General features: G+C 38.5%; 1 protein-coding gene across 3 annotated transcripts in view; it reads right to left on the bottom strand.

Annotated features, from left to right (window-relative positions):
- Positions 1–12668, bottom strand: part of ERO1B (endoplasmic reticulum oxidoreductase 1 beta) — a 61516-nt gene that overhangs the window by 32149 nt on the left and 16699 nt on the right. For 2 of the 3 annotated variants that reach the window (XM_086679607.1, XM_086679609.1), the window contains exons 3-4: positions 11782–11865; positions 1824–1865 (exon numbers count right to left, since the gene is read on the bottom strand). In XM_086679607.1, coding sequence (XP_086535733.1) covers positions 1824–1865; positions 11782–11865 — 126 coding nt within the window. The remainder of the gene's footprint in view (positions 1–1823; positions 1866–11781; positions 11866–12668) is intronic. The other variant, XM_086679608.1, reaches the window with a different exon arrangement.

Here is a 12668-nt window from a genome sequence, read left to right as displayed (position 1 = left end):
GACAAAGGACAGAAATGCTAGTGCCTCACTGTATGTAATAGCAAAAAAGTCAACACAAGTGAAATGTCCATCAACAGAGGAGGAGCTAATCAATGACACAATCATACCATTGAATACTATGCAACTATTGGGGCGTGTGGGTGGCTCAGTCGGTCAAGCGTCCGACTTGAGCTCAGGTCATGATCTCACAGTCCGTGAGTTTGAGCCCCACGTCGGGCTCTGTGCTGACAGCTCAGAGCCTAGAGCCTGCTTCAGATTCTGTGTCTCCCTCTCTCTCTGCCCCTCCCCTGCTCATGCTCTCTCTCTGTCTCAAAAAAAAAAAAAAAAAAAAAAAATTGAAAAAAACATTGAAAAAAAATAGAATACTACCTATTAAAATTAACAAAGCTACATCAGAGACAAAAGCATAATGTGGAGTAAAGGTAACTGAAAAAATGTTTTTAACCTGAAGAAATAAAAAAGCATAATCTTAATGTTTAAACTTCATATTAAAAGATCTATATGTTGGGCGCCTGGGTGGCTCAGTCGGTTAAGCGTCCGACTTCAGCTCAGGTCATGATCTCACAGTTTGTGAGTTTGAGCCCCGCGTCCGGCTCTGTGCTGACAGCTCAGAGCCTGGAGCCTGCTTTGGATTCTGTGTCTCCTCCTCTCTCTGCTCCTCCCATGCTCATGCTCTGTCTCTCTCTCTCAATAATAAACAAATGTTTAAGAAAATAATAAAAAATAAAAAGATCTATATGTCACTTGTGGCTACATGTGCATTAGAAGTAGAAAAGTTAAGTAACACAGAAGGACACACGTAAGTTTCAGAAAAGTGGCTATCTCTGGGGACGGAGGAAACAGAATGGGATTGGGAAGGAGTCCAGAAGAGATTTCAAATGTCTCTAACACTGTGTATTTAGTTCAGAGCTGAAACAAAAATAAATTAAAGAGAGTGAACACAAACAAAAGACCACACAGGGGAGAAAATGCAAAGAGAAAATGCAAAAAGAAAATGGAGAGAGGGAACAGGGAGAGAGAGGGTATGATGATCTTTACTATGTACACATAATAGTGAAAAACTAGAAGTAAACTGTTACATAAAAACATGCACGGCTAAGTAAATTGTGGCATGCTTCTAAAAGGGCAAGGGTAAGGGCGCCTGGGTGGCTCCATCAGTTAAGGGTCTGACTTCAGCTCAGGTCATGACTTCACAGTTTGGAGTTCGAGCCTTGCATCAGGCTCTGTGCTGATAGCTCAGAGCCTGGAGTCTGCTTCGGATTCTGTGTCTCCCTCTCTCTCTCTGACCCTCCCCTACTCACACTCTGTCTCTCTCTCTCGAGAATAAACATTAAAAAAAAATTTTTTTTAATTTAAAAGGGAAAGGGTAAAAAAAGGGGGGAGGGTAATCTTTAATAAAGGAGTATTCTAATGCCGTTGAAAAGTACTATGCTCCTAATACCTTAATAGCTGTTTATACAATATAATCCTGAATATGACAGGTTGACTAGTTGAAACCGAAAACCAAAAATACATGCATGATAAAACACCTGTCGAGTAGGCCATCTGACACTGTAGTTACATTACACTACTGTAGTTCTTCTAGAGGTTCCAAAAACAGAATTGAAATATCTTAAAAAAAAGAAAAAAAAAGTATATAATTTAACTGTAAAAAAAAATACACAAGCTCTCTGTTGCTGAAAAAATTGGAAATATGGGATTCTGGGGCAAAAGGTGCCCACTCCCAACTAACCACAGTACATTTCTCCTTCTGTAACTACTGTCAAGCAGTAAATGGTAAATTTCATAACATAAAGCAGAAATACTCAAGGAAAGGGACTCACCTTATTAGAACTCCCGGCTTTAATTCCGACTGGAATTTTACTCTTAAAAGAACAACAACAGCAATTTAAAAAATGACCATCGCTTTTTTTTTTTTTTTTGAGATTTCTTCACAAATAATGACATTGCTCAAATAAAGGGTATTTTATTTTATTCCATGATGAGAAAATATACATTCATTCAAAATCTGTTTTCATATTACCTCTTTAAGATAAATCGTAAAGAGGTATACCAATTTACAAACTTGTAAATCATAGTATAGCAAACCAAATGACATATACAAAATAAGAGTGTCAAAATTAGCTATAATTTAAATTCTCAATGAAGTATCTAATAGTTTACATAATTTTTAGGTTAAAAAACCCTGACAAAAATCACTTTTCCATAAACTTTCTTACAACAGAAACAGAAGCTTTAAAAATTTTCAGTTATTTGAAATATCTTAGGCTCAATCTTAAGTTCTGCTCTAAATTGACATTTATAGTGAAGGCAGTTTGGGATTAATACTAAAAGAGTCAGTTCTTTGGTCCACAGGATTAACCTAGGGCTTATCAATCTAGGTAACCAGGGTTTACTAACAGAAGATCTGCATGTGGATCCAATTTGACTCACTTTCCTACAAAGCCAGTAATTAGTTTTAGGCTTTAATAAATAAATCTAGAAATCATTACAGCTGGTTTATCAAACACAGTTTTAAAACAAAAACCATACTGAAAAAGAAAATCACAGGTTGGTAACTCTGATCAATTCAGGGGACTGATTGATTTTCAACATCTGGATCTATGGTATAGAAAATTACCTCTTAAAATTTTTTTATGTATCATGATAAATTTTAACACAGGCAAACTTAACCAAATATTCAGAATAAATATCTTCCTGTCAGGTGGAAGAATGTATATAATAGTAATGATGATAAGAGATATTTCCCTTATCAATAAAAAGATTAATCAATTAAATTGTTCCGTGCTGCCAGTATTTTATCATTTCAGTGCTTCCTAGGACATCTAACAGAAGGCAAAAGAGAGAAGACTATAAAACTCAAGTCAAACCTAACAGCCACAGACCCTGAATTTAAAATACGGAATAAATATTAACCAAAAGTGACTGCTGGCTACAGTGTGTCCTCTAACTAGTGTAGTATAACGTGCTAAAATCAAAATCTTCAGCAGCTTTTTTAAAGGTTTGATGCTAAATGCAGTAACTTGACTTAAGCAAATCTTAATAACAAGGCTTTTAGAAATATTGGGGTAGGCATCACAGATCACTGTCACAGATAATATATAACAATCACAAAAGAGAATTATTAGAAGTAATGATAAATGTAAAACTAATGACTAAAATCAAGCATGAAATAAATGTGGCTGGGATTGAGGCTGGAAAGATGTTGGAGGACGACGACCCTGGTCTCACCTCGTCCCAGGGATACAACTAGGTAACACTCACCTCAGCACAAATAACCCAGAAAACAACCCAAAGAGTGGCAGAACAAACTCCACAACTAAGGAAGAGAAGAGGGCGCATCTCACTCTTCTCTGAGCGGGGGGCACGGAGAGGGGGAGAAATAGATGATCACACCAGGGAGCCTGCACAGGGAAGACCAATCCCAGTTAACATTGGACTCTGCAAGCCAGGGGGTCCAAATTACAAGAGTTCCTACAACCAGCAGGACTTGAAGCCTGGAATTTTAAGAATCAGCAGCTCTGGTGTGGGAGAGCCTGAAGGGCATTAGGAAGCAGAGTTCCTGCCCTTAAAATGATAGCATGACAAACGGCCCAGGTAGATACAGCCTAGAAGCAGCCGTTTGAAAAATGCCCAGGGCACATGGGACTGAGATTTATTTACTAATCACAGAGCAAGTCCAGAGAGGCAGGGATCACTGGGAGACCCTTCCAGGTACAAAGGAAGAGGCAGGTGTTATTTCCCTCCTTCCCCCACACCCCCCTTCCACAATCCCCACTCCCTGCCCCCAGCAGAAACACACAGGCACCGGCAGGAACCAGTGCTGCACAACACTCCCTACCTAAATTGCTCACAGCAAGCCCCACCCATGCACGCCTGGCCGATCTGCCCTTTTCAACAGATTTTCCTCAGTCCTGGCTGCGAATCACCTCCCCCACAAGACCAATGTAAACATCACATCAGCAACACAGCTTCTCCTGACCCATGGGTTTTTGCAGGGCATAGGTCCCAGCAGCATGGGCTCTGCAGAAGCTCATGGCAGATCCTGTTACAACTGGTGCCCCACCCACACACCCTCCATTCCCCCAGTGCAGGCAACAGGTTTCATCTCACAAACAGAGCAGCACACACCTTGTGAAAATGTGCGGCACAGGTCTGGGACCGAATACGGCCCACAATGGGCTAAGAGAGCCTCTGCAGACGACCGGACTAAAGGAAAAAAGTGGCCAAGGCACAGGAGCAGGGCATTTGCAACACACATAGGAGACATTCCCTAAAGTATAAGGTCGTGGAGAACAGGAGACATTGCACTGCAGGGCACTATAGGACCTCCTCCTCATAAAGCCATTACTGTCAAGAGGAGGAGATGTAGCAGACTTTCCCCAACAGACAGAAACAGATCCATAGAATTAGACAAAACGAGGAGACAAAGGAACATGTCCCAAATGAAAGAACAAGACAAAAGCACAGCAAGAGACCAAAGAGAAAAGAATAGAATATGAGTGATAGAAAATTTAAAATAATGAGCATAAACATACTCACAGGACTTGAGAAAAGAGCGGAAAACATCAGTGAGACCCTTAACACAGAGATAAAAAAGAATAAATCAGAGATGAACACAATAAATGAAATTAAAAACACACTAACTGGAATAAATAGCAGGCTAGATGAAACAGATGAATGCATTAATGACCCAGAAGCCACAATTATGGAAAGTAATCAAGCTCAGTAGGTGTGAGAAAAAAATTACACAGAATGAGAACCGACAGACTTCGGGAACTCAGGGACTCCACCAAGCATAATAACATTCACATTACAGGGATCCCATAAGAAGTAGAAAAAGAGGGCAAACATTTTATCTGAAGAAATAATAGCTAAAAACTTCCTGAATGTGGGGAAGAAAACAGATATCAAGATCCAGGAGGCATATAGATCCCCCAACAAAATCAACCCAAGGATGTCCACACCGAGACACAGAGTACTTAAAGTGACAAAAAGTAGTGATGAAGAAAAAAATTAAAAGCACCAAGAGAAAAGAAGACAAGTTACATACAAGGGGAAACCCTATAAAGATATCAGCTGATTTTTCAGCAGAAAATTTGCAGGCCAGAAGGGAATGGCATGATACATTCAAAGTGCTAAGAAGAAAAACTGTGCAGCCAAGAATATCCAGCAAGGCTCTCATTCAGTATACAAGAAAATACAAAGAGTTTCTCAAACAAAAACTAAAGGAGTTTATGACCACTCCACTAGCCATACAAGAAATGTTAAAGGGGACTCTTTGAGTGGCAAGGAAGACTATAAGACTTATTATAAAAAGTAGGAAACACAAAAGCAGTAAAAATAAATATATATGTAAATATCAGTCAAGAGATTCACAAAATAAAAATGACGCCATATACCTAAAATGTCAGGCAGAAAGGAAGAAAGAATATGTTCAAACTTAAACGACCATCAACTTAACATAGACTGCTATGCAGAAGATGTTATGTACAAACCTAATGGTAACCACAAATCAAAAACCAGCAATAGATATGCAAAGAATAAAGACAAAGGAATGCAAGTATATCACTAAAGAAAGCCAAAACACTATGAAAGAGAGCAAGAGAAGGAGTAGAGAAAAACTACAAAACAATCACAAAGCAAGTAACAACTTGGTAATAAATATGTATCAATAACTACTTTGAAGGTAAATGGACTAGATGCTCTCATCCAAAGACATCGGGTGACAGTGTGGGTAAAAAAAATAAGACTCATCTAATATGCTACCTACAAGAGACTCATTTCAGACCTAAAAGCACCTGCAGATTGAAAGTGAGGTGATGAAGAAACAGGTATCATGCAAATGGATGTCAAAGAAAGCCAAAGTAGCAATACTTATACTGGACAAAATAGATTTTAAAACAAGACTGTAACAAGGGACAAAGAACAACACTATATAATAATGAAGGGGAGAATCCAACAAGAAGATACAACAACCGTAAATATTTAGGCACCCAACTTGAGAGCACCCAAATACACAAAACAGTTAATAACAAACATAAAAAACTGATCAATAGAAATACAATAATAGGGGACTATAACACCCCATTTACATCAATGGAAAGATCATCCAACCAGAAAATCAACAAGGGAAGAGTGTCTCTGAATGACACACCAGATCAGATAGATTTAACATATTTTCAGAACATTCCAACCTAAAACAGCAGATACATATTCTTTGCAAGTGCACACAGAACATTTTCCAGAATAGATCACTTCTTAGGCCATAAAACAAGCCTCAACAAATTCAAGATCAAGTCATATCATGCATCTTTTCTGACCACAATGCTATGAAACTGGAAGTCAACCACAAACAAAAATCTGGAAAGAGCATCAATGCATGAAGATTAACTAACATGCTACCAAACAATGAATGGGTCAACTAAGAAATTGAAGAAGAAATAAAAAATTTCACGGGTACAAATGAAAATGAAAATTTAACAGTCCAAAATCTTTGGGGTGCAGCAAAAGTAGTTCTAAGAGGGATGTTTAGGGCAATATAGGCCTACTCCAAGAAGCAAGAAACATCTCCTTACACATAAAGGAGCTACAAAAAGAATAACAAAACTTAAAACCAGCAAAAGGAAGGAAATAATAAAGATTAGAGCACAAATGGTACAGAAAATTAAAAAAAAATAGAACAGATCTATGAAACCAGTTCTTTGTAAAGATCAACAAAATTGACAATCCTCTAGCCAGACTCAGAGAGAGAGGTGGGGAAGGGGGAGAGAGGATCCAAACAAAATCACAGATGAAAGAGAAATAACTGACACCACAGAAATACAAGCAATTGTAGGAGAATATTATGAAAAAGTATATGCCCACAAATTGGACAACCTAGAAGAAATGGATAAATTCCTAGAAACATGTAGCATACCAAAACTGAAGCAGCAATAGAAAATTTGAACAGACTGATTACCGATAAGGAAATTCAGTGATCAAAAAACTCCCAACAAACAAAAATCCAGGACCAGACAGCTTCACAGGCAAATTCTACCAAACATTCCAAGAAGAGTTACTACCTATTCTTCTCAAACTACTCCAAAAAAATAGAAGAGGAAGGAAAACTTCCAAATTCATTCTATGAGGGCAGCATTACCCTGTACCAAAACCAGATAAAGACACCACTAAAAAAGACAACTACAGGCCAGTATCTCTGATGAACTTGGATGCAAAAATCCTCAACAAAATACTAGCAAACCAAATCCAACAACCGATTAAAAAAAATCGTTCACCACAATCAAGTGGAATTTATTCCTGGGATGCAAGGGTGGCTCAATATTTGCAAATCAATCAATGTGATACACCACATCAATGAGAGAAAGGACAAGAACCATATCATCATTTCAATAGATGCACAAAAAGCAGTCAACAAAGTACAACATCCATTCGTGATAAATAACCCTCAACAAAGTAGGTTTAGAGGGAACATACCTCAACATAATACAGGCTTTATGTGGAAAACCCACGGCTAACGTTATACTCAATAGGGAAAAATGGAGAGTTTTTTTCCCCCCAAGGTCAGGAACAGGACCAAAATATCTATTCACACTATTTTTATTCAACATAGTAATGGAAGTCCTAGCCACAGTAATCAGACAACAAAAAGAAATAAAGGGTACTCAAATTGGTAAGGAAGAAGTCAAACGTTCACTATCAGCAGATGACATGACACTATATACAGAAACTGTAAAGACTCCACCAAAAAACTACTAGACCTGAAAAATGAATTCACTAAAGTTTCAGAACATAAAGTCAATGTACAAAAATCTGTTGCATTTGTATACACTAATAAGAAAACAACAGAAAGAGAAACTGTGAAAACAATACCATTTACAACTGCACCAAAAATAATAGCTAGGAATAAACTTAAGCAAAGAGGTGAAGGACCCATATTCTGAAAACTACAAAACACTGATGAAAGAAACTGAAGAGGACACAAAGAAGTGGAAAGACATTCCACGTTCATGGATTGGAAGAACAAATATTGTTAAAATGTTAAAAGCAACCTACATATTTAATGCAATTCCTATCAAAATACTAATAGCATTTTTCATAGAACTAGAAAAAATAATCCTAAAATTTGCATGGAACCACAAAAGCCCCAGAACAGCCAAGCACTCTTGAAAAAGAAAATCAAAACTGGAGCTACTCCAGATTTCAAGTTACATTACAAATCTATAGTAATCAAAACAATATGGTACTTATACAAAAACAGACACACAGATCAATAGAACAGAATAAAAAGCACAAAAATAAACCCACGATGTTATTGTCAATTAATCTTTGACAAAGGAGCCAAGAAGATGCAATGGGGAAGAGACAGTCTCTTCCACAATGGTATTGGAAAAACTGCACAGCTACATGCAAAAGAAGGAAACTGGGCCACTTAACACTGTGCACAAAAACTCAAAATGGATTAAGGACCTAAGTGTGAGACCTGAAACCATAAAAATCCTAGAAGAGCACAGGTAGTACTTTTTCTGACATTGGCCATAACAGTATCTTTCTAGATATGTCTCCTGAGGCAAGTGAAACAAAAGCAAAAATAAGCTATTAGGGGCTACATAAAAATAAAAAGCTTCTGCACAGCAAAGGAAACAACCAACAAAACTAAAAGACAAACTACTGATTGGGAGAAGACATTTTCAAGTGACATATCCGATAAAAGGTTACCCAATTATATAAAGAACTTATACAACCCAACACCAAAAAAACCCCAAATAATCCCAGACATTTCTCTAAAGAAGACATCCAGATGGCCAACAAACACATGAAAAGATGTTCAGCATCACTCATTATCAGGCAAAGGCAAGTCAAAACCACAATGAGATATCACCTCACACCTTTTAGAATGGTTAAACTCAAAAACTCAAGTAACAGGTGTTGGCGAGGATGTGGAAAAAAAAGAACCCTTGTGCACTATTGGTGGGAATGCAAACTGGTGCAGCCACTGTTGGGAGACAGCATGCAAGTTCCTTGAAAAATCAAAAATAGAACTACCCTACAATCCTGCAATTGCACCAGGAGGTATTTATGCAAAGATTATAAAAACACTAATTTGAAGGGATATATGCACCCCTAGGTTATTCCAGCATTATTTACAATAAACTACGGAAGCAGCCCAAGTGTCCATCAGTAGATGACTGGAAAAAGATGTAGCATATACATACAAAGGAATATTATTCAGCCATAAAAAGAATGAAATCTTGCCACTTGGCAACAACATGGATGGATCTGGAGAGTATAATGCTAAAGGAAATAAGCCAGTCAGAGAAAGACAATTACCATAGGACTTCACTCATGTGTGGAATTTACGAAAGCAAAACAAAAACACAAAAAAACAAAAAAGAGAGAGACAAACCAAGAAACAAACTCTTAACTATAGAGAACAAACTGATGGTTACCAGAAGGGAGGTGGGGGGGAGGGGCTGAAATAGACAAAGCAGATTAAGAGTACACTATCTTTTTTTTTTTTTTTTTTTTTTTTTTTCAACGTTTATTTATCTTTGGGACAGAGAGAGACAGAGCATGAACGGGGGAGGGGCAGAGAGAGAGGGAGACACAGAATCGGAAACAGGCTCCAGGCTCTGAGCCATCAGCCCAGAGCCTGACGCGGGGCTCGAACCCACGGACCACGAGATCGTGACCTGGCTGAAGTCGGACGCTTAACCGACTGCGCCACCCAGGCGCCCCAAGAGTACACGATCTTGATGAGCATTAAGTAACGTATGGAACGGTTGAATCACTATTTTGTATACCTGAAATGAACACAACACTATGTTTTTACATTCTGTTTTTTAGCTATATAGCACATTATTAAGTCAGCTGCAAGGTCTACAGATTAGACATCAGTATTATAATTAATGTTAATTTCCTGATTTTGTTAATTATGTTGTGGTTAGGTAAGAGAATAATCTTGTTTTTAAGGAAATACACACTCAAGTATTTAGTGGTAAAAGATCACCATGTTGGTAACTTAGACCCAAATGCTTCAGAAAATATTAACATATGTGTATAGAGAGAATAATGAAGCAAACATGATGAACATTTAGGGAATCTGAATAAAAAGTATATGAGGACTGCTATTATTATTCTTGCGATTTTTCTGTAGGTCTGAAATTATTTCAAACTAAAAAGTTAAAACATTTTATTCTTAAAGGAAAATTAGAATTTTTTAAAATTGTCCCTTTAGGAAGGACGTTGCTTCAGATAAGGCTCCCCCTCCTCCCCCCCCATTTTTAAGGGTAACAAACTAGACTGATTAGGTAAAAAAAGAAAAAAGTGAATGAAAACATAGCTCACAACTAATTACTGTTTAAGAATTAATTGTATCAACTGATGAATGGATAAAGAAATTGTGGTTTATATACACAATGGAGTACTATGTGGCAATGAGAAAAAATGAAATATGGCCCTTTGTAGCAACGTGGAAGGAACTGAAGAGTGTTATGCTAAGTGAAATAAGCCATACAGAGAAAGACAGATACCATATGGTTTCACTCTTATGTGGATCCTGAGAAACTTAACAGGAACCCATGGGGGGAGGGGAAGGAAAAAAAAAAAAGAGAGAGAGAGAGAGGTTAGAGTGGGAGAGAGCCAAAGCATAAGAGAGTCTTAAAAAATAAGAACAAACTGAGGGCTGGTGGGGGGGTGGGGGGGAGGGGAGGGTAGGTGATGGGCATTGAAGAGGGCATCTTTTGGGATGAGCACTGGGTGTTGTATAGAAACCAATTTGACAATAAATTTCATATATTCAAAAAAAAAAAAAAAAGAATTGTGCTAGATGCCAAAAAATGAAGTCTAAAATATAAGTATAGCTATTTTTTTTTTAATATAACAAGACCAAGTGCAAACCTGATACCAAGCCTGAGATTCTCCCACTTTACTCATGGTAATTCCCACTCTAAATGTAAAATTGAAGGTCCAGTAGCATTACTTTTCTTTTCATTTGAGAGGGAGGGAGGGAGGGAGGAAGGGAAAGAGAGAGAGAGAGAGAGAGAGAGAGTACAAGACAAGGAAAGGGGCAGGGGGAGGAGAGAGATGGAGAGAGAATCTTAAGCAGGCTCCATGCTCAGCACAGAGCCCAACACGTGGCTGGATCCCATGACCCTGGGATCATGACCTGAGCTGAAATCAAGAGTCGGACGCTCAGCCAACTGAGCCACCCAGGCGCCCCTGGTAGCATTATTTTTCTTATGAAACAAGATGCACATCCAATAAAGCATGAAATAAGCGTTAGACATTGTAGATCCAATCCTAGGACAGGCCCCTGATTTTCCATCTGTTTTAGAATACTATACTTCCATATCCAGTCATCAATACCACTGGATACAAGTGTCTTCAAACCCATTTTGGTAATGAGTATAAAATCTTTAATAATCTCAGTAAAAAGGAGAGAGCTAGGGGCACCTGGGTGGCTCAGTCAATTAAGCATCCAACTCTTGATTTCAGCTCAGGTCATGATCCCAGGGTTGTGAGATTAAGCCCCACGATGGACTCCGTGCTGAGTGTGGAGCCTGCCCAGGATTCTCTCTCTCTCCCCCTCCCTCTGTCCCTCCCCGGCACTCTCTCTCAAAATAAATAAATAAAATAAAAATACTTAAAAAGGAGAGATCTAACAGTTTATGAATTTGATGACAGGTCTAAATCCATCAATAAAATATAAAGTTCATGTTTGTCTAAAAGCCCAAGAGGAAGCAATGTTTTCCCTATTCATATTTTTTAAATTTATTTTACCTCTGGACAGGGCTCCACATGGCAGTCTTTTATTGAACAATGGCCATCTTCTGCCCAGAAAGGACATGGTCGCTTCAGATTAACCTTGAGAGAGAGATTGGATTAACATTAGGATAGAAGTGTCACAGTCCGCATGCTAAGTGTCACTGTGTGGGCGCCAATGACATGCTGGTGAGTTAGAAGAAAAAGCTTCCTCTCCCGTGTCATCTATAGAGTTCAGAATCTTAAATGACTGCAGGTTTTCAGACACCCAGGTGTAATATTAATGTAAAAAATAACTATTAGTCCTCTGACACTTCCCAAAAGGAATAAAGTCCAAGCACACTGCTCACCTGCAGACCCTGGAAAGCATTTTCACAACTGTCGGCACCATGCCGTTACCTTACCCGTGAGGATTCGCTCATGCGCCCAGCCACCTAAACGTGCACCGAGCACCCACTATCTGTCTGGCACCATGGAGGTTCTGGGGCAAAAAGAGACACAAAAAGCACTTTCCCCCGGGAACTGATAATCTACTGGAGGGAATTAATGTTTAATTACAAACAAAAATCCAGAGTTTCACAATGGAAAATAATGGGGCTGGTGGATGGCAGCCTCTGAGGAGGTAATATCTCAGGATGGATCAAAGTTGGAGAAATTGTGCATTTGGATAAGGTGATAGAGCTTGAACAGTTGTGGGAACTGGAAAACAAAACAGTTTAACCAACTTTTAGTGGGAGAATGAGTGCAGACATAGGAAAGGGATGGACCATTTCATTTTTTCAAATTTAAAAAAAAATTTTTTTTTTTTTTTACGTTTATTTATTTTTGAGACAGAGAGAGATAACGCATGGGCACGGGAGGGGTGGAGAAAGAGAGAAAAGGCTCCAGGCTCTGAGCTGTCAGCA

The sequence above is a fragment of the Puma concolor genome, chromosome D2, assembly GCF_028749965.1.
Source record: "Puma concolor isolate L17-30 chromosome D2, mPumCon1.1.hap2, whole genome shotgun sequence".
Taxonomy (NCBI): domain Eukaryota; kingdom Metazoa; phylum Chordata; class Mammalia; order Carnivora; family Felidae; genus Puma; species Puma concolor.
Note: the sequence above shows the minus strand (reverse complement) of the source record. Positions and strands in the feature narration are given on the sequence as shown.